General features: G+C 54.3%; 1 protein-coding gene across 1 annotated transcript in view; it reads right to left on the bottom strand.

The window, feature by feature from the left end:
- The window catches only part of NECTIN1 (nectin cell adhesion molecule 1), a 149,166-nt gene that overhangs the window by 11,914 nt on the left and 115,907 nt on the right, over nucleotides 1-21,345 (bottom strand). Inside the window, exons 6-8 of the mRNA XM_077839944.1 lie at nucleotides 16,734-16,881; nucleotides 11,728-11,815; nucleotides 11,093-11,203 (exon numbers count right to left, since the gene is read on the bottom strand). Of these exons, the coding sequence (XP_077696070.1) occupies nucleotides 11,093-11,203; nucleotides 11,728-11,815; nucleotides 16,734-16,881 (347 nt within the window). The remainder of the gene's footprint in view (nucleotides 1-11,092; nucleotides 11,204-11,727; nucleotides 11,816-16,733; nucleotides 16,882-21,345) is intronic.

Here is a 21,345-nt window from a genome sequence, read left to right as displayed (position 1 = left end):
GGAAGCAGAAGTGGAGGGCGGGATTCAGGTTCTGAGCCCCCTGGCCAGCAGGGTTCAGTCCCCCAGTGGTTGCGGGGAGGAAAGGAAGAGGTAGTGCCCCCTTTTGCTCTTGATCTGGTTGTCCCAGTCATGGAGTTGGTGGCCTCCAGATTTCTCTGCTGTCTGGAAAGGTGGAGTGACCCACCGCAGATGGGGATAAAGGTGAAGGGGACCTGAGAGATCCTGGGGACTCTTCCTTCCCCACTGCCTGCCTCAAATTGTCACCATAGCGGGAGATGTCCAGGCCCATTTCCTGAACTAAGCTAGATGTAATGGGACCTAGATCCAAGCAACCCTGCTTTGGGGATCTGTAAATCCAAACTGTGGCTTGCCAAGTTCTGCCCCTCTGTTAACGATGAGAGGCTGGGACCAGGGATCTGGACTTTGAGGGAGTCCTGATCCAAACTTCCTGTCTCAGGCTCCTCTGTCTAATGGCTGAATTGGAACACTGGACCCTCCTGGGCCTTAATGTCCGTTGGATGGTACTCCGATTCCAGATCAGAACTCAGCGTCCAGCCCCACTGTCTGCTGCCCTACAGGGGGTTGAGCCTTCCCAGCAAAGGAAAAGCATTCCCTGTGCAATCCAGCTGCTGAGGGACCATTGGAGCTGGGGCTTTCTAACGGAAACCAGGGCACCTTCCGCACCCATAGAAATTCCCCATGCCTCGTTCCACAAAGAAAACCCCAAAGCACAGCCATAAAGAGCTCTGCAGCCAAGACATTGGATGAATTGACTCTCAAGTCAAATTTAAGCCCTGATGTAATTCCATTGCATTGGCACAGCTGCACCCAGGATGACCCTGGCCCTAGGTATTGCTCTCTGCAACTCCCCATGCCCGTGTCCGAGCTTCAAACATCCATGCAGCCCTTTGGATAGGGTCCCAGGAAGCTCTTTCATTTGATTGGTAGAGGGAAGTTCCCTTGGTATCACAGGATTCTGGAGATGGCCCTGAGCCACCTAATTAGGCTCCATCTTTTAAATCCCCCAAAGCGTGGCGGGTGTTTGGAGCTGGGGTTTTTGGCTGGGGATGCCCACAATCTCCAGAGGGCACCCTCTTCCCTGGGCCCAGACCTGGTCCCTGGCATCAGAGACTGTAGCTGAGGGGAGTTTGTGAGGCAGACGAAGCAGAGAAACACAAGAGCAGAGACAGCAGCTTGTGAACTATTGACAAAGGGCTGGAAGGGAGAATGACAGGGTGTCTCGCCCGAGCTGGTTAACGAAGAGCAGAGACCTGTTATATTACAGGATAAACCACTCCCTGTGAGCCAGGGCCAGGGGTTATAGAAAATATAAACTCACACGCCTGGGCGAGGTGCAGGAGGAGACTAGAAATGGTGGATTGGCTGCGGTGTGGGGAGAGCATCTCCACTTATTGCAACCAGAAGAGACACACACACACAAAGCCACCCTCACCCTGTTTCTCATACACACACACACTTTCACAAACACACTCCAACTTTCACACATACTCTCATTCACACACACACACACACACAAACTCATCTTCTGTCTCTGACACAAACACACACGCTCACTCTGACGGACCAACTTTCTCCGACACACAAACATGGGAGCGATGGGCAGTGGGCGAGTGGCGGTGGCCCTGGTGAGTGGATTTTCTCACCCCCTGGCTGCGGGAGGCCACGGGCGGAGAGGGGAGGGCAGACCATTAAACAAGAACACCACTCTTGCTCTTCCAATCCCCTGCCTGGGGACATTTCCACTTGGCAAATGTCCTGGCTGAGTGTCAGCAGGAGCATCCTACTGGCAGGACACGTTCCCTCTCATCTCCCATGCTCCGCAGAGCTGAGCATTGCTGCAGAGCGGGGCTGGCTTCCCAGCCACGTGGAGCAGGTGGCCATCATCTGCGTGACCCAGCTGCCTCTGGTGTTCTGTCTTCTCAGATGGGTGCCCCTTGGCAAGAGGACTTCCCTCTCTCACCCAAACTACCTGCCCTGACCCACCCACTCTCTCTTTCATCTAGCTTTCTAGCCCACCATTTCTAGGGCACTAATCCTTCCGGTCCCCAAGCCTCTCCCCCCACCCTGCTTCTCACTTCTCTTGTTTTCTCCAGTCCTTTCTCATTCACGCTTGCTGGTTCCTTCCCCCGTCCCTCTGCACGGTGTAACTAGAGTTCCTCTCACCCACCTTGCCTTGTATTGCACGTTCCTCTACACAGACCCGAGGAGCTGCCCACAAGCATGGGGGAAGCTCTTGAAAAACTTCTCTCAACATGTCCCGGGGCCTTTGGCCTCCTCTTCGGCACATCTCCCCATGGCCGCTTCGCTTCTGGCTACCCAGGCAATTCCAACCGAAATCCAAACCAAGACCCACCCCACTCCCATCCGCACCACTCACTTCACATATGCCACCTTGACAGGGGAAAACCAACCAGAAACAAACATTATCCAACCCGCCCTGCCCCCAACCTCTCCACACAGCACGAAGCAAAAGGACGGGCGCGTCATGCCGCTGCAGGCCGCATGCAGGAGAGGCGAGGCTACAGCGTTCTGGCTTTCAGGTCTCTCTGGCCGGGCCCCGTGGGGACTGGAGGGAGCATGCAGCACCACGGAGACACGGGTGGGGGCGGGAGGTTAGTATGCAACGGGAACCATTCCACGAGGGAGGGAAGTGACAGGAGGTGGGGGGAGCACAGATTTCACCAGGAGCACAGAAAGGAGAGTGCGTTTGTGTACCTTGAGGCCAGAATCTTAGGGGAAAGGCCTAGAGTGGCATGCGCTAGCGTAAGTTAGGCTGGATGGTTGCATACTCGACTAGGTCTCCGCCAGCTTGGATGGAGCTCCGGGGGCTGGGTGACGAGGCCAGAGCGGATGTGTCCAGCTCTGCATAGTGGACATCACAGTCCTTGGTGCCCGAATTCTGGAGATGAGAGAGCAGTGAGGTGTGAAAACACAGAGGGGACAGCAGAGTGCAGTGATGGGGAGGAGTGAAAAACACGAGGAAGGGGAGAGAGAGAGAGAGTGTGAGTGTGCAAAGAGGGGGTGGGGGTGGGGGTTTCATGGGAAAGGGGTGGGGGGTTCATGCCAAGAGGGATGAGAAAGGGCAAAAGAGACAGGGGTGTTAAAAGAAAGGGGGAGAGAAGGAAAGTGCGAGAGGGAAGAGAAGAAAGACAAGAACAGTGAAAGGGGGAGAAAAGATAAGAAAGGGGAAAAATGAACAATCATTACAACTAAAATCCCCCATCAGAGCCAGGATCCGAATGGCATTTCTCCCCATTCATTAGCCGAGCTGGGCAATTAACCTGTCTGAGCGGACACGCCCCCCCCCCCATGTGTCTTCTCCAACCTGGCTGAACAGGGGCTGCTTTCCCACGTCCAGCAGCTACTCCCCCCTATGGACAGCTCCATCTTTGGGAAATTGGGGCGGACATCCTGGCCCCACTGAAGTCAATGGGAAAGCTCCCCTTGATTTCAATGGGGCCAGACTTTCTCCCCCTGGGAGGGTGAACTGGATTTAACCCCCATATAATGGCAGTGCTGTCCAGTTCCATGCCCCCTCCAGGAGCCAGCAATCTCACTGCAGAGGGCCTGCACAGGGTGAGGGGGGAACATAACCCAGAATCAGTGATAATGCTTGTATTTTTGGCCCCAGGAGAACAGACGCAGGTGTGGATGGGTGGGAATGGTGGTCAGATCCCTTGTGATATCCACAGGACATTGGCAGGAGGTCCCCTGAGCACTTCTGAGACCCTCTGGTTGAGTTACCCGTCACCAGTAAAATATTGCACATGGAGCTCTCAAGGTCACAGCTTGGTGTCCAAAGGGCAAGAAAACACCCTTCCCATGTGGAGGACACTGGGGTTGGGTGCAGGTCCGTCCGTGCTCCTATTCCTCCTCCTTGTGTGTTGCTCTCTCTTGCTAGAGCACTAGCTAGGTTGCTAGTTTTTGGGGCAGGGAACACCTCTGTGATGTGTCTGCCAAGCACCCATCCCATCTGTAGGTGCTCAGCAATAAGGAATCTTGCATGGACAGCATGATACATACCTGGCCTCCTCTGCAGGCTTCCCTCTGGGGACCTCCAAGTGCCTCTACAAACAGTCACGAGTGAACCTCCTGGGAGGTTTGTTTTAGAGTGGGGAAACTGAGGCACAGAGCCGGGCAGTGACTTGCTCAAGTTCACACACAGAATCAATGCCAGACTGGGAATAGAATGCAGCTCTCCTGACTCCCAGCTCTAAGGAGCACCACAAACATCCTCTATAGACAGCATTTCAGGGGCAGCCTCTGGTCCCACCCACACAAGGTGCCTGTGTTGACCAAACAAGAAGCGTGTTTGCTACGGCTCACTGGAGGGCAGGTGGGACGCTTCCAGACACGGGAGCCTCTTCTCGCTTCCCCTCCCTGAGCTACTGCATCCCGTGCAAATTAGGTAAAAGGTGTTTAATTTGAGAACGTTCCCCGCTTTGCTTCTGAACGGTTTTCAGCCATTTACCAGCTGTGGCAGGGCCATTTCCGGAGGTTTATGGCTCTGTGATGAGCTGTTTTAAGCACCTGTTGCTGCACAGGGTGATTGGTTGAGTCATCTCTTGACTGTCTTGCTGCACCATCTACCTTGCTGTAACTCTGGAGGGCAGAACCCCTCCACCCAACAGGGTGGTGGGAAATGAAAAGCAAACAACGGTGGTTCTTCCGGTATCATATTCCCCATGGGTGCCCAGATAGGCTGGTCTTGTGAGGGGAACCAACAGACTTCAAGGTGCATTCTGTGCTGCACGGCGGGAGAGGGAGAGCGGACGGGCTAGCAACAGAAAACCCAGTGTACAGCCAGGAGTTCACAAACGTTGGGGGCTGGGGGGTGGGGGTGTAAACACACGCACAGCATATGGAAGTGCAAGGCTTGTGTGTGTGTAGGTGCCCAGCGTAGTGGTGTATGTGAGGGCTTGTGAATGTATGTACGTGACATCAGAGGTTGGTGTATGTGGCAATGGTGGAATCAAGCCCCTCCGTCTGACAGAGACCTGAGTGGTCTGCGTCTTCATTACCTGCTGCAGACAAGTGTGTAACTTGTAGTGCCAATGAAATCTCACTGACCGGGACCGAGAGGGCATGTGGAGAGAGTGTGTAGGGGCCAGGGGGCTGGAATAGAAGAGTTTACTGAACTTCTTCAGTTCAGTTCTGGATAATGCTGGTCCCAATCCAAAACCCAGACCCGAAGGACCATGATCTGGTTCCAGCCTTTGCATCTTGGACCCTTTCTCTAGTCCTGGAGAGGGGTGACCCAAGGCCTGAGGGCCCCATCCTTCCATTGTCCACATTGCTGCCCCATAGCCAGCACAACCCTGCACTCTGGGGATGGGGGTCTGTGTCTTTGCAGAGTCTCGTGAGTCTCTGCCACTCACTGGTTCATGCCTGCTGCCTGCTGCTTGTTTAGAACAAAAATGTATTCTAATATCAATAATGTGACTTTTACACAAGCTCTGATGCCGACACCCTGGTAATTCCCTGTCAGCCAAACGAATGACACGGCTGCCTGGGCTAATGAACCCTTTCCCTCTACACCTGCAAACATGTAACCACTCCCCGCACACATGCCTCACGCCTGAGCTTCCACACACGCACACTCACACCCACTGTGCCATTGGCTCACTACACATCCCCATGCAACACAGACACACACAGCACCTACACTCACATGTACGTACCCCTTTGCACACGCCCACACACACCGACGTTTACACACACGTTCTTGTGCATGCATAGGCTCTCTGGCAAGGCCACACACACACACTGGCAGACCCAGTCACACTCATGCACACATTAGAGAGGGGCCAGTGCTGCAAGCTTTGGAGACAGATCTGGATATTGAAATCTGCAGAGTGGGGGGTGTATTTAGAGCCAGGGATTTGGTGCTGGCTCCTCACAGTTATGCGCACAAACATGCTCCCTTCTCCACACATGCACAGACAACACACACGATGATACAGTGAAAACCAGACACAGCACAAGCCTGGCAGGTCTTCCAGACACTGCACCTTTCTCTGGCCTGAGATCCCTGGAAGAGAAAACAGCTGAGCCCATGGGTACTGGCCTAGTGCAAAGCTCAGAGGGGGAACGCTTATCAGACGTGCATACCCCCAACTTCTGAGCCCTCATCTCCACTGGGAGGGGCAAGGGGAGCTGGGTCATTTGGTACCTGCCTGCCTGCACAAGGTGCTGTGTTTGTTGGGGGCTCATAGACTTGGCTACATGAGCCTGCCCTAGGCCTGGGCCAAGCCCTAGAGACACCATCCTCTCACTGCTGTGAACACCACAAATAACCTCCCCTAAAGGAAAAGTGGGGCAGAGGGGAGGGACATTTCACCCATGCGGCTGGGGGGGCCTGGGGCACTGCAGATTTGTGGGGCAGGTGGGACAAGGAGGAGACAGTGTGGCAGAAGCTAAAATGTCCTCCTCTTGGGGTGCAGGAAGCACAGACACCTCCCAGGGAAACACCCAGCTAATCAAGGAGCAGCCAAACCTGCCTGTCCCTCTGCACACCTGGCGGGTATGTGAAGGTGGAGGTGTCTGTGTGGCCTGGGGCATCTGCGAGGACGGGACTGCTCCTCTTGCTGGAGTCGAGGCGGAGGAGGAGGGGGCTAGGGTGAGCAGCGAGAAATGATCATGGGAATTTAGGGGTGTCTGCGGCTGTTGTTCGCCACCGTGCTGGGCTCAGTTCCCAGGGCTGCTCTTGTTCTCTTCCCCTCCCTCCATCCTACTCTCTTTCCCCTTCTCTCTAGTCTTTTCCTTTTTTCACCCATTCTCTCTCGTCTGCCACCCTTCTCTGGCAGCCCTCTCTTCCCCCAGCCCTCCCAGTCTCTCTAATCCCTATCCGACTCTCTTTCTCTCCAACTGTGCGAAATCATCACCCTGAGGCAGAAGTTTTCATGCATCCCTGCGATGAATCTATTTTATCCCAAATTACGAGCCATCACACAATTCACTGAATGTATGAAGAGCCCGCCCCAGCGAAACGCAGCGTGCCTGGCTCTCTAATCCCTTCCCCCATCCGTCTCTAAGCAGACAAAGCGCCAGCAGAATAGGAACATCTTGTATTTCTCCAGCACCTTCCCCTCCGAGGGGTCCCAAAGCCAGTGACAAACTATCTATATGCAGGAAGTGCTTCAGCATGCAGCTGCTTCTGGGGTAGAACACCCTGCAAATCAGAGTAAGGCAGGAAGAGACAAAGTGAAACCAACAAGGGAATTTAGGGAGCAGCTGTAATTCGCCACCCTGGAACTGGCCGGGGCACTGACCCGACCACTCTTGATGTGAAAAGGGATCTACCATAGCTTCCCCCCTCACCTCCAGCAGCACGGCTCCCCAAAGCAGCATGCCAGAGCCTTGGTGCCATCACAATCTCCTGCAATCGCCACAGCTGCTCCTTAGAGGTCTCCCATCCCAGTCCTGGCTTAATCTGACCTTTCTTACCAGCTGCCTCTCACCCTTATCTAGTTCTAATGCAGCACTCTGCAGCCTTTTCCATGCCAAGGCCTCCCCCTAGCCTGCCACCCTCCTCCCATCTAGCCGGGATGAACTCCGGCTCCTCCTCCCATTTAGCAGTATGGGAGGGGCAGAGGGATTGCTAACACCTGTTTGCAACCTCCCCCTGCTCCGAGGCCCCCATTGTCATGAGGGCTGCTCTCCTGCAGCACCCCTCCTCTTCGGATCTCTTTGCCGGCATTAAATCTCAGGTCCAGGCCCCTGCCTCCGGCCCCCCAGCTGATGAGATCACACTGTGCCTAGCTGACCCTGAACAATCTGAGGACGATGCTTCCCTGTAGCCAAACTCTCAGCCACACCCCTCTGGCCGCCCAATGAGCTGCTCCCACCAGCGGGGGACTGTGGGAGTTAGTGGTGACCAGGCCACAGACTGGACCCCGGGTCTGGAAAGGGTTTGCAAAGGCCGGCAGAGCTTGCAATAGGCTGGGTGCTGTAAGCATGGGCAGAAGGCCGTCTCTGTGGGTTTATGGAGCCCACAACGATTCCCCCAGCAGGGCCCATGGGAAGGAGCGGGGGGAAGAGCTGGGCCCGGACGTGCAGCGCAATACACCCCTGTCCCCGTCGCCGCCCCACAGCCAGCGTGCGCTATCTGTGCACCCCAGAGCCCTTGGCGGATCCCAGCAGGCCTGGCAGGAAACGTGCACACTCCTCCTGCTGACTTTCAGCAGCCTCCATAGCCCCTCCGCCTGCTCAAAGGGCCTGGAGATTGGCAGGGATGGAATGGAGCCGACTGGGAGCAGCACCCCTGCCCACCCCTAGGCAGCCAGCCAAAGGGGTGTTACCAACAGCTGGAAAACGGGCAGCTGGGGGCACCGGAGGCGGGGATGATCTCTAGGGTGTGGGGAAGGCAGGAACAAAACCAAAACCTTGTGAACATTTTCTCTGTGTCTTTGGGGGGCAGAGAGGGGGGTCAGGGCCCTGGGCCAGGCAGTGAGAGACCCAGTCCCTGCTCTGTTTGATTCCAAGCAGAGATTTTCCTCCAAAATTATTCCGTCCAGCATTACCTATTGATAGTGCAGCCTGCGGGTGAGTCGGCATATGGCAGGGGAGGGGTCCTGTGTGCCTGGGAACGGACGGGGGGCGGAGGTACCTGAACAGAACCGGATTCAGGACTGAAAGGGGCAGGACTGGAACCCCACTGACCAGAGCCCTCTGATTTCTGCAAGGACAGTCCAGCAGGGTCGGGGGATGCTCCCCACACACTGCCCCCTACAGGCCTCCGTCCTGCCCTGGAGGGACCCCCTTTGGGGGAAAAGGGAAGTTTGGTTTTCATGACCCGTCCCAGCCTCAGTGCTCCAAACAGTGGTGGGTTTTTGGGACATGTGTCTGCTCCAAGCTGGACTGAGATTGCCAAACCAGGTTCCCATGGTTACTACATGGCCACCAGCTGGGCCCATCTTCCCATCACTAGCCCGGCCACTGATGGCTTTCTTTAATTAACCAACCTCTTGTTATTTACCAAAGCGAGCTAACTCCTTCCCCATAATTATGCAGGAGATTCTGCTCTCAGATCCCATCCTCAGAGCACAGCCTAGCTCCGGGATCCTGCTCTCCCCACAAAACACACCTGGAAATTGGCAACCAATTGGGGAGACCAGGAAATTGGTCATCCCCCTCCCCTCCCATCTCCCCCCGCCTGCAGGTCTCAGTAGAGAATTTTTCCCTTAGGGCTATATGCCCCCTGCAGCTGCAGTGAAGTCCCCGGGATCTCACCAGTGGAACCAAGAGCAGAGTTTGGTCTTTAGGGTTAGATTTTGCATCACAGCTGTTCTTACTGTCTCGCTGGTTGACATTTCTCCGGATGAAGGTGCTTTGGTCTGATTGTCCTCGCCCTTATTCTGGAGATTCTCACTGGAGACACACTGGTATAAAAGCAACATGAGGGAGAAATCCTGCTCCCTACATCCATACTAATTATTATAGGTCCTTTACTCTGCACTTTTCATCCCAAAGCACTTCATATAGAGCGAGCACTGGTGAAATGCAGCCACCTCTGGGGTGGACAGCAGCAAGCAGAGCACAATACATTGCTCAAGAAGAAATTTTGGCCAAGGATGCGAGGGCAAAACCCTCTGTTGATCTTGTACCCATTCTGAGCAGTCAGGCCCTTGACTTAAAGTCTCACTGAAGAGATTCCCCTATGCATGGTAACTAATTTATCACCCTCGGAGGAGCAAAGGTCAGTCAACACTGCAGGGATCTAAACCTGCAGTTCCAGGGAGTCTAGCTGTACCAAGGCTGATGCGTAGCCCATGAGTCACCCGCTTGCAGGAAGGCGGACAGCTATCATGCATCGCTATCTAACCTATTCTAGATCTGCATCAGCCTTCCCTACACTCCTGCTACATTCCCTCCCTGTCTCCCTGACCCTAGTCCCCCTGCTGCTGCTGCCTTGCATTAGCAGCTCCCTGTTTCAAGCTGAACAAATCCACACAAAACACAGGGTTTTAAAGAAGTGTCCTCAATTTAAAGTCAAACTCCAGCAAGCTCTGCCCTGCAGATAATTGATTTCCCAGGCTCCTCCTCTGCGTACATTCTGCTCTCTCTGGGTCACTTCACAGCAGCCTCCCCTCCAGCTTAACAGTTTCTTATGGGACTGGCTGCAGAAGGTGAGGACCCAGCAGGGAGCACCGGCTGGGTCACAGGCCCCGATGACTTGCTGAAAACCCAGAACTCTACTCTAGAACAGATCCCAGCACCTCCTGCCTCCGTCCACCTCCCTTTCCAATGCAGATTTGCAACTTGCCTCTTCCACCTTCTGCAAAAAGGCCTGAATCTTTGCAGGGAAAAATGCAGAGGTCAATTAGCAGTCAGGTTGCACGCAGTGCCCCGAGCCAGTTGGCCCCTGAGCCCCAGAATAAATGTGCCTCAAAAAAGAAATGTAGCCCTGCAGCTGCATTCTCTCCCACGCGCTGCTAGTAGGCTGTTAAGGACCTCAGGCCCCAAGCCCCCCTGGGGAGATGAGGATCCCAAGAGGCACGCAGCACAGGGCAGGCCCAGTCAGGAGAGGATGGACCAGGATCCACAAGCAGATCCTCACTCCTTCCAGGCACACGATGGTATGATCTCAGGGAAGGGTTTATGGGTAGGGGACCCTGTGACTCTGATTTGGCCAGGGTGAAGCTGTCTTGGGACTGATGGGTCAGAGAGTGGGGGTGTTTGACTCAGCCACACACATTTCAGTCCTAATTCCCACCCCATATGCTGCTGGTTGTGTCTTGGAGAGGAGCCCATGGGACGTCCCATGCACCCACAGTTATGGAAAGCCAGGGGGGTTACACAGTGGAAGAGGAAAGGGCAGAGTCCTGCCAGGCTAGGGTCAGCGGTTGTGGGGCGAGGAGGCCTAGAACTGGATGAACATGGAGACTGTGGTCTCGCATCTCAGTCTAGGAGAGGGCTCTCCTTTCCTCCAACAGCTCGAGAGAGCAGGCTGCCTCGCCCACCCCAGCAGACGGAGGAGTGACCTAATCCCTTATTGGGAGTTCCTGTGCAGAAAACGGGGGGCAAGGGCCAAGTCAGGTCCCTGGCAGTGCCGGCACCATGCCCTCCTTACCAGCTTGTCAGAGTACAGAGAGGGCTCGCTGGCTGCCATGTCGTAGTACGGTGTCTGCAGAGGGAGCTTCTGGATCTCTTCCTCCTGCTTCATGTTGTCTAGGTGGACGACCTGGAATTGGGAAGACAGGTCAAGAGGGCAAGCACCATTCTCACCCTTCCTGCCACCCATCTGGGGAGCAGCACCTGTCCCAGGGGATCGGGCAAGGTGAACAGAGTCACCATGAGACCTCCCCTGCAGGGTCCCTCTCTCCAGCTCTCTCTCTGCCCCATTCCTTGTCTCACCATGGTTAGGCATGACACTTCAAAGGCTGGGAGTTCACCAAGGCACTGATCCTTCCGAGAAGAACCCTGCCTGACCTAGAACCTGTCCATGCCCAACCTAGAACCTGTCCGTGCCCAGAAGGGTGCAGGTTGGGTCCAATCTGCAGTCTCCAAGGCTGCCGAGATCCTGGACAGAGAGGATAATCCCAAACCACTGCCCTCCTCCCACCAAACCTGCTTCATGGGGCATTCCGAAAGGCTGGCTGGAGCCTGCACTCTGTGCCTCCAGAGGCCTGGCACCCTCAATTCTGGCTGAAGGCCTGTCTCCCATGCTGGCAAAGGAAGTGGGTGTGCTAGGTTGGGGGTAGGTACCTGGATGTCTTCTGCCGTCAGGTGGCTTTTCATCTCCTGTTTCCTCTTTGGTGGCGGGACAGGTTTGTGGGACGGAGGCAGATCAATTCTGCAGGGAGAAAAGCAGCCGTTGGTTCGACTGTGGGGTCAGGGAATCTGCTCGATCCCACATGCACCACTCTCAATGGCAAAACTCCCTTTGGCTTCAGTGGGTGTGGATGCGGATCAAGTAGCTTGGGCATTATTGGGGGGGCGGGGAGGGCTTTCCTTCTGGGTTCCTGGCTTTCATCTCCATGAAGCTCACTTCCCCAAGGGAGCCCGTGTGTCAGGGCTGACCAGCCCCTGGAGGTTGCTTCACCCACTCTGCAATTTAGCCATAGAAATGTTCATAGTCACAGAATAAGGGATCAGTCAGAGCTCCCAGGTGCAAGGAGCACTCACCTCTCCCTCCTCTCTCAGAGAACTGCATCCCCCTTCTCCCCCCTGCCTGTTGCCTTTTCACTACAGTTCTGGCCCAGACCTTAAATCCCTTGGGGCAGGGACCCTGGGACAGATTCCACTCTCTTTTCTGCCTGTGTAAATCTGGAGTAACCCCAATGACTCCACACATTCCCTTTGCCCTTACCCCCCTCCCCCAACTTCTTCCCTCTTGGTCACTGCACCCACAGCTGAGTCTTCTCTGAAGTTAGCTCGTGAGCTTTGCAGGGAGGGACAGACCATGTGTCTGTACAGCACCTAGAACACGAGGGCCTCGATCCTGACTGGGGCATCTAGGCACTACTGTGAGATGGCTAGATCCAGCGATTCAGCTTTCCACTGAACTGTCAACATAATTAAATGGGCTGCTTCTAATATTTCACCTACCCTCCTTGGATTCTTTTGTCCACACTACATTTCTAATCCCAGGTCAATCTCTGCCTCATATTGTGGCCCCCAGGCTGGTGTGGGTAAACCCACTTCAGAGCTGGCACCAAATCATCCCAACAGGGACTATTTGAGTTGTTGCTTTGGATTCCAGGAAGCAGCTTGTGGTGAGCACTGCCAATCAAGAGGAAGCCAATGGTCTGTCTGGTCTGGTACCTGGTCTCTGAGTGGCTACTGTTGGATACGTCAGGCTTTGGCAAAAAATCTTCATATTGCACACACTGTGCAATTTATTCCTGATCCCAAATGGGGGGATCAGCTTTTGCCCTGGAGCATGAGGATTGACAGCCTTTGTAATCTCCATCCTAGGGACTGTCTCTGCAGATTCTGCTCATATGCATACACGTGTCTAATCCTTTTACAAATCTTATTAAATTCTGCCACTCTAATTAGTGGGCTGCCCCCTCCCTTTTCTCTCCATACTTGTTTGTTCTCCTTATAAACTTCAGTAGATGCAGGGGGTAGTTTTCTGCAAACTCCAGTGGATTCCAAGCCCAGAGCAGGGCTTGGGACGGGGATGCAGGGTGGAAAATGGGGGTTGCGGACTGCGGCAAGGATGCCCAGTGACTTCAGTGGGCTTTGGATCAAGCTCCTAGATGGTTCTATGCAAAGTGGGGCACCACACAGTGATGGATGGCATGAAGAGTGGGGAAGAGATGTCTCTGTTATCTCGGGCTCCAGGAGAAGGCCTGACCCCAGGGTCAGGGCATTCAGCCTGCTCCATTGTATGACTCTTCTCAGCTAAAGTAGCTCTTCTTCTGCCTTTGTGGAGGGCCATTGTGGGAAACCAACGGTCTGAAAATGGCTCTTTTGCAGGCCTGATGCAGTCCATGCAATTGCACCCCACATGGTTATTATTGTCTCAGCTCCTGCTTTTCACTCCGCTGTCTCTCTCTGCACACTCCCGTCATCCTCCAGTGCCTTCTCTCAAACAGAATTTAATGGAGCAAAAAATTTTTTCTGGGATGTAACAACAATGTGGTGGGGGCAGTGGGGAGATCCATTTACCCTTCAGCTCTTTGGTGCTTTCCCTTTGCAAATGGGAAGGGGGTGATTTGAGGGTGATAGGCGGGGCATTTGCTCTCTGAAAGGATACAGCAGCAAGGAGGATGCTGTTCCCTGAGAGGATGCATGAGAAGAACTTCTCCAAAGGGGGTGGGGGTGGAATTGTTTGTGCAGCACACACTGGAGCAACCACTCTGCTCCAAGACCTCTGCTCTGAGCCTCAGGGGACATAGCTGGGCAATGGACCCTCAGTGAGCAGCAGCCGGTGGGATCCAGGGAGTTGTTCCCTTCTCCAGCATCAGAGGGATGCGGGATACCAGGCTAGCACATTGTGGTAATACCCAGACTGTAATGAACTGCCTGGTATGAATGTATGACCACTGCCCTCTTCAAAATCAGAGCAGCCTGCCTGTGTGTCATAGACCCCATACTGCTGGTAGCTAATGGAGAGTCACATTTAGCTCAAGGAGCTGGGGTCACATCTCTGGTGCAGGGGGAGATGAGATGCCCTGTTGGGAGTCTGACTGGCCATGTAGTTTAGGGGCAACCACCAATTCCTAGGTGGCTACAGACTTCTTGTGATCAGAGTGTGCTAAGAAGGGGCACAGGGAGAGTAGAATGGGGAACAAAATGGTGTTTGAAAGCAAAGATGAGCCCAAACCCAGACACATCCCTGCCCCCCCAGATTTTGAAAGTAGTTAGTGGGACCTGAGCCTGGACTCAGACCCGATTCTTGCCAACAACCTGAGCACCTAGGGGAGGATGGGGCCAGGGCTGAATTGCAGGTTGAGGTCCCAGCAATGTGACTTGAACCATTCCAATAGTCAGGGAGCCAGAGAGAGCTGCCACGGGAGAAGAGCCTGGGGTGGAGGTGAACAGGGGGAGCCTGCACTGAGGAGGCTGAAAGGGGATCCACGCTGGAGGAGCCCAGCTGTGCATCAGGATCAAACTTCAAAACTGTGCACACTCTATTGTGAGTCACCTCTTGTTCTGGTGCCTTGTTCACTGGAGCTTGGGGGAATACCACTGCCTCAGTGTCTTGCCCTAATCTGAGTCCTGGGGAGGGGGATCAGGGAGTAAGAGAGGGCAGGAGTAGAAATGGGAGGGGGCCAGGCTGGGAAGCTGCAGGGAGACCACATGTGGGGTGTCCAGAGAAGTGGGGAGATCAGGAGGGGAGTGAAGAGGCAGAGAAAGCAGGTTGGCTTGTCTGCTTTTCTACCCCAGAATCTCTCAGTGACACAATCGAAGGACAAACTTTCCCTCCTCCAAACTTTCTAACAACTGAAAAAGGATCCACAACAAACTCTGCTGTGAATGGGAGCCAGAAGCTGGGAACCAGGAGCTGTCCCTGCATGTTGCCAGAGCATTGGAGGTGGGGAGGGGAGTCAGGTATTTTTATAAATGGGCCTGAAAGCTCCCACGTATGAGATGCAGGGGAGAGACGCTTGCTAGGATCCACTCTGGGAAAGGACCATGCTTGGGGCTGGTAATGGCTTGGCCCTGTTAGGAGGGGGAGCTACAGCCCTGAGTGATAAGGCAGAGAGGAGCAAAGATGATTTATCATTCAGGGAGAACCAGCCGGCAGGAAGAAGGGAGAGAAACACACACAATGAAAGAGAATAATTCACTCCTCTGCCCAAGAGCCCTGGACCATGCCCAGGGGCTGCCCAGGGTACACTCAGCTTGGGGCACTCCCTCCAACCAGGCCAGCCACCACAGGGCTGGGGAGCAGGATCCTCTCGGCATGTCCCCTGCCTCCCGCCCACTGTTCCCTCCAAGCTGTGTGCATGTGCGTTTGCACACGGACCCGAAACCCTGCGCACACGGTGAAACACCGCGCCCACAAACATTTGCACAGAAGCACAAAAATTTGCACACAAGACATTTTTTGCACACACGGCCTGTCAAAAATTTGCAGGGAAGAACATTAGAGGGAACATTGCTCCCGCCCTGTTTGGGGGATAGTTCAGCACCATGGACAGCAGGCACTCCATCAACTCCCAAGGGCTGTGGCAGAGGAGAGGGGCCAAGCGTCTCCAAACCCAAGGGTGGGGCCGGGTGGTGGATCTCTGAGCTCCTGCTCCATCAGCAGGTAGAGGCGAAAGGGGCTGCTCCACTGAGAAGCAGGCGAGACAATGCCCCCTGCACCCAGGCTGGCACAAGCGAACTGGCATTTGTGCCTTCCAAGCAGGCCTCCCTGTAACGCAATGGGCGGCGGTGCAGATTTTGCAGGTTCCCCTGTCGTGCCTCCTCTTTAAACATCTGCCCCCAAATACACACAGCTGGGGTGACAAGGTGGTAGAGAAGCCAGGGGAAGCAATGCGGGACTCTGAGCTCAGTCTCCAGGGAGTAGGGCCCTAGGCAGCACTTGGGAATCCTGGTTCAATCTCTAGTGTGCAAGCCCTGGCTGTCTCTCCACCAGCAGGCACCCCTGATCGGTAGCCAATGGGCCACTGATCCAACCCGCCCACCCCCATCACCAAAGATTTATTTACCTCATTCTCTGTGGGGTTCAGGCAGCACTTACTGCAACCCCCCACCCTTTGCTTGTGATTTTGGAAAAATCTCAAATGGGCCAATTTGCTTTGGCAAAGCTAAAAAGAGGCCCAGTTTTGTCCAACCCCCGATGCGGGTGTCCCACCCCTCCATGTGCCTGGTGTCGGTGTGTATGTTTGTGCCAGTCAGGAGCAGCCCTCACCTTTTGCTCTTTGGAGACCGGGATCCCGCACACGGGTTCATACCCTGCTCTCCCTAGTGCGTGCCATCCCGTGTCACCGAACCTCGGACAAAGGCATCATGGCTGGCACTCTCTGCTGAGGAGTGGAATTGTTGTGGCTGTTGCAGGTTCGGGTACGGGGGCATTGGCCAAGTGACCCGCGTGAGGGCTCTGGCCGGGAATCCGAGAGGACGTTGCTGTTTAGGCTTGAGGGGCATCAGAAGAGCTCTCAGGGGAGGGATCTAGCAGGGAGAGCCACAGCTCAGGCTGGGGGAGCAGGAGTGGAGCTGCAGGGAAGGAGGTGGGGTGGGGCCAGTCCAGGACTGGAATGCTGGAGCCCAGGGTTGAGGTGCAGCCGGGAGGGAACGCAGAGGCTACTCACAGGTCATTGTCGGTCTCCGTGCGGCTCTTCTGCTGTCGCCTGTAGATGATGAACACAGTGACGGCCACGCCGATGATGAGAGCCGCAGCAATTACGCCCCCCAGGATCCCGATAATGCCCCCTGGGGGTCCCTGCGGCAGCGGCTTATCTGGAACAAACACAGAGACGTAACGCATTAGCATCTGAAGCCTGGGGAGCAATGGCGCCAGGCGTAGCACTCAGCAGAGCAGAGGCCCAATGTACTGCAGATCCTGTGGCTCCCGGAGAGAGATCAGCCCCCACACTGCGCACACTGCTTGATCTCCCTGTCCCATCCCTCCCCCTGCAAGGCATACCCTTCTGCCCCACGATGGACCTTGTCTCTTCCAGGTCTCCAGAGACCTGGTTTTCTATTGACTGACACTGCTCCATCTTGGCCCCTTCTGACCATTTGGGTCCATAGATTCCACGATCATAGGGCCTTGCCTCGAGAAGCACCAGACGCCTCCTTCGCTGGCCTCCCGTGGATTGAACAAGGTTCCTCGCCACTCATCAGCCCCCTTGCCGAGTACCGTGATCCTCCCCACCGAGGGCCTCCCTGCTCTTAGCATTGCTGACCCCACTCTCCCAGGTCTCCCCTCCCCATGGCCTGGACCCCCCACTGGGACCCGCCTCCCCATAACCAGGTCTGTCCTAAGGATTGCAGCCAGAACCGACAGCAGGGGGAAACCTATGGGGCACTGGGGGTGGGGGCCTCGTCCTCCCAGAATCCTAGTGCTCAGATACTACAATGCTGAGCAGCAGTGCCAAACCCCAGCATTCCCCGCTCCTAGTGGCTAGAGATCCCCCAAGCACAGGTCCCCCAGGCGCCCACCAAAAACTCCTCGCAGTCCACCAGGGCATTGGCTACGGTCCTGAGGGTTAACCCTTCAGCTGCAGGTACTTTGCCAGCTGGCTGGACTCACAGGAGGACAAGTTTAGTATCAGAGGAAGCAGGGAATTATTAATCCCAGGGAAGTATTAATCATTAATTATCAAGTATTAATCCCAGGGAAGCAGTGACTGACTGGGGGCAGAGCAGGGTGTGTGTGTGTGTCAGGGTCCTGCATCCATGGAGCACAGATATCCTGGCTGTCGGATAGGGCATATACCCCCTGCCCTGGCTCCCATTGGCCCTGGAGCTGAAGAGCTCCATGACTTGGAGTCGGCCTCAATGCAACTAACATGGACCTCATTCAAAGGAAACCAATCCCGTGGGCTTGATGGGAAAGAGCTTTGAAATGTACGATAAAAGGATTTAATTTGCTCTACCTTCCAACCTAATTAAACTTGAAAACTAGCTAATTGGTACTTTGTACTTACAGCTCCGGCAGTGATGAAAGTGGAAGATAATTGGAATGGAGGAAGGAAAAAATCCAGGGGAGGGGGAAAAAGGGGCCTGCTGGAGCCTGGTCCCCTGGGGAAGGGATGCAGCTCACAGCAGAGCATATGCCTTCCTTGGAAATGGGGTGGAGACCTGCCCAGTGGTGTGTGCGTGCGTCTCATTACAAGGGGCAGTGGCCCTGGTGGATGCACCATGTAGTTATCTCCTCCCTGCAGAGGTGCAAAGTGTGATCTGATTTATATCCTCAGCACCTGAGCCTGTCACATGCATGAGACATGGGCCAATAATGCCAGCCCTGTCTATGGGGTGGGACCCAGGGCAATCACCCCAAGGACACACAGAAAGTTTGTGGCAGAACAGAGAACTGAACCCGGATTTTCCAAATCCTAAATGACTGGCCTAACCCCACGGACAACCTTCCGCTAGCTGGGATGTTAACACTATCAGCTCTGCAGAGCCTTCCAGCCCCAAAGCCCTTGTGGCTTACTCACAGCTTGAGAACATTCAGATTCTGCCCATCTCACGTAAGGGAAGACGCTCTGTGCTAGTCAGTGGAATTCCCCCTGTAGGGCAGATGGAATAATAATGGTATATTTTATATGCTGTGGGCTCCAGGGGCTCCAGCAGCAGGGAGCCCGGGGCTCTTTAAAGCGCCAGCCTGGGGAAGCCAGTCAGGTCCGGCATGCCGTACTGGCTCTTGCTGGTATGCCATACCAGACCGGCTTACTTTCACCTCTGCCCTCCACTGATGAAAAGCAGCTACCTCTGCGGTGGAAGAGACCAGCTACTTAACAGCCCCCAGGAACAATGCAGCTTAGGACAGGAAGTGAAGCAGAATGTTGTGCCCTGTTGAAATTGCAGGGAGAATGTAACTTCTCACATTGGACGGTATCTGTATCACTGGAATTAACATACTTAGACTTGGATGGGTTTGATTTTTGTGGCAAACGTCGATTTCACTGCATATACACAAACTGACAAAAAATATTTCTATCAATAACATTTGAAATTGACAGATAGGCAAAGTAAGGAAAATGCTGCTTGAGGAACTTGTTAGAGTTTGATTTGAGGCTATTTACTTTGCTTAGTTTGGCAAGCGATGTTAACAATTTGTGTTTTAGTGGTTATAAAGTTTTAACTTGTTGAAATCAGCATCTACTGACCTTCGCTGCTTTCTGACCCCTGCCCATAATTTAGTCCAACTGTGAAAATTTAAGTGGATAAAACTAAAAAAAAAAAAATGCTTATAAATAGACATTGCTGTTATCTGTCAAATTCTGCCACACCTAAACACATCCACTCCAGGGGCTCTTCAATGGCCACGTGTAGTCAGCACCTTGGATTCATACCCCCTCCACAAGAAAATCTATCCAACACACTCCCTACATGGAGCACTGGGGTTCAGTGCTGACTCGGATGGAAAAGCCTCCCCCATTGATTAGTCACCCCCATGCTCTGGGTACTCCGCCAGTTGCTTAGCTGTGAGGTTGACACCCTGCCATCCCATGCCCGAAGACCCATCCCATTGCTAGCGCAAAGCCAACTCTGATAGATCTCTGAAAGCAACACATCTGCGTGAATCCCACTCCCAGACTGCTGCACTAAGGAGCAAATGGGGTCTGCATGGGATTCACAGAGACGTCCCCTCTCCCCAGTTATTGCCAGCGATCAGTCCCTGTGGCACACGGCAAAGAACGAACACACTTATCACATCAGTGTAAAGGATTCTGAATGTCAGCACTAGACATCACAGCAAGCACGGAAAAGGCTCAGCGAGCCAACGTGCTACCCCACCCTCAATTTCCCCACTGTTCTTCCATCCCTTTACATGCTTTGATGCTAACCTGGGCCTTTATTCTACCTGGCAAGGCACCCCCGCATCTCCATCAGCTGGTATCTCGCCTGGCCTCCGCAGGCCCCTCTTTAAAAACTCTGAGCCAGGCCGCAGGATACTGCAGTCATCACAAGGCAAAGGCCCGGCTCTCATCCTCCTGAGCGGTGTCACTTCAGCTCCTCTCCCTCCCCCGCTTTCCCTCTCCATACACCCCTTACCTCATAAATAACATTTCTGCCTTGAGACAGCTCACTTACTGCCATGCTCAAACAGACAGCTGACGCAATGGGATATGATCTCCAGGACTGCATTAGAGATTGTGGCAGGGACAACGATTGTAAAGAATCTTCCAGTCACTTTGGCTGGGGCATACCCGTGATGAATTGGCCCCAAATGGCTCTCTTGATGTCAGGTAGCGAGCGGGGAACATCAGCTTCCTGCTACAGCTGTAAATCAGGCTCTTTGTATGGAAAGGGCTTGCGGGGGGTGGGGAATAAATAAATAAATAGAGCCAAGTGGATGTCCTGGAGCCAGCACAGGAGTTCATGACAACGGAGGGGGTCAGGGAGTTTTGGAGAGGGGGCGATGCAGCCCTCAAATTTGCAGGAGAGAGAGAGAGAGAGAGAGTGAGAGAGAGGACAATGAGAAAAGAAAGCCAGAGGAAGAGGACAGGGAATGACAGTGGGATGAGGGAAATGCAGGAGCTTCAGAATGAGGGTGATGGTAATGAATAGCTCCACCCCTCAGGCCCTTTCTCTCACAAGGGTGAACCTCGTCTGGGCAAGAGACATAGCTGCCTTGGGAGCAGGTTCCAGACAGCAGAACGAACTCCCCCAGGATCATCAGACCTCACCCCCCCTCCTTCACACCCAGTGCCAGGTGCACTGCTCCCACCCACCTCTTCTGACAAAAGCACAGAACTGCGTGGGCATTTACAAATCTCAGCAGCAACCCTACCAAAACACACCAGTCCACCGCACACGCAGAGGGGCGGATGGCCAAGAACATGCTGCACGTGACAGACGTCAGTCGTGTCGCTGAATGCATGGCTGGGAGGGGATTGGATTTGATGGGGGCCGGATCAGAACCAGCACAGACTAGACCAGGAAGGAAAGAATGAAGAGAGTAGGTGAGTTGGAGATGCAGGCTTGGCTAGACAGGCCAAGAGGGGAAAGGACAGGAAAAAGAGGGATAAAGAGAGGGAGGCTGTCTCCTATTTCCCCCTTCCCTGTTTTCTCTTTCATCTGCTTCTCTCTCTCCACATCTTCAGCCTTTCACTTTCCTGCTCTCCCCTTCTCTGCCTCTGAGCAGCCGTGGCTTAGCACAAGGTGGCCCTTCCCGTGTCTGGTCCCTGCCCTTATCAATCTCACTTTGAAGAAGCTGCTCACTTGGGGGCATCTTAATGAACCCGCTGA

Source organism: Eretmochelys imbricata, chromosome 22, assembly GCF_965152235.1.
Source record: "Eretmochelys imbricata isolate rEreImb1 chromosome 22, rEreImb1.hap1, whole genome shotgun sequence".
NCBI lineage: Eukaryota > Metazoa > Chordata > Testudines > Cheloniidae > Eretmochelys > Eretmochelys imbricata.
This window is presented reverse-complemented; position numbering and strand designations above follow the sequence as displayed.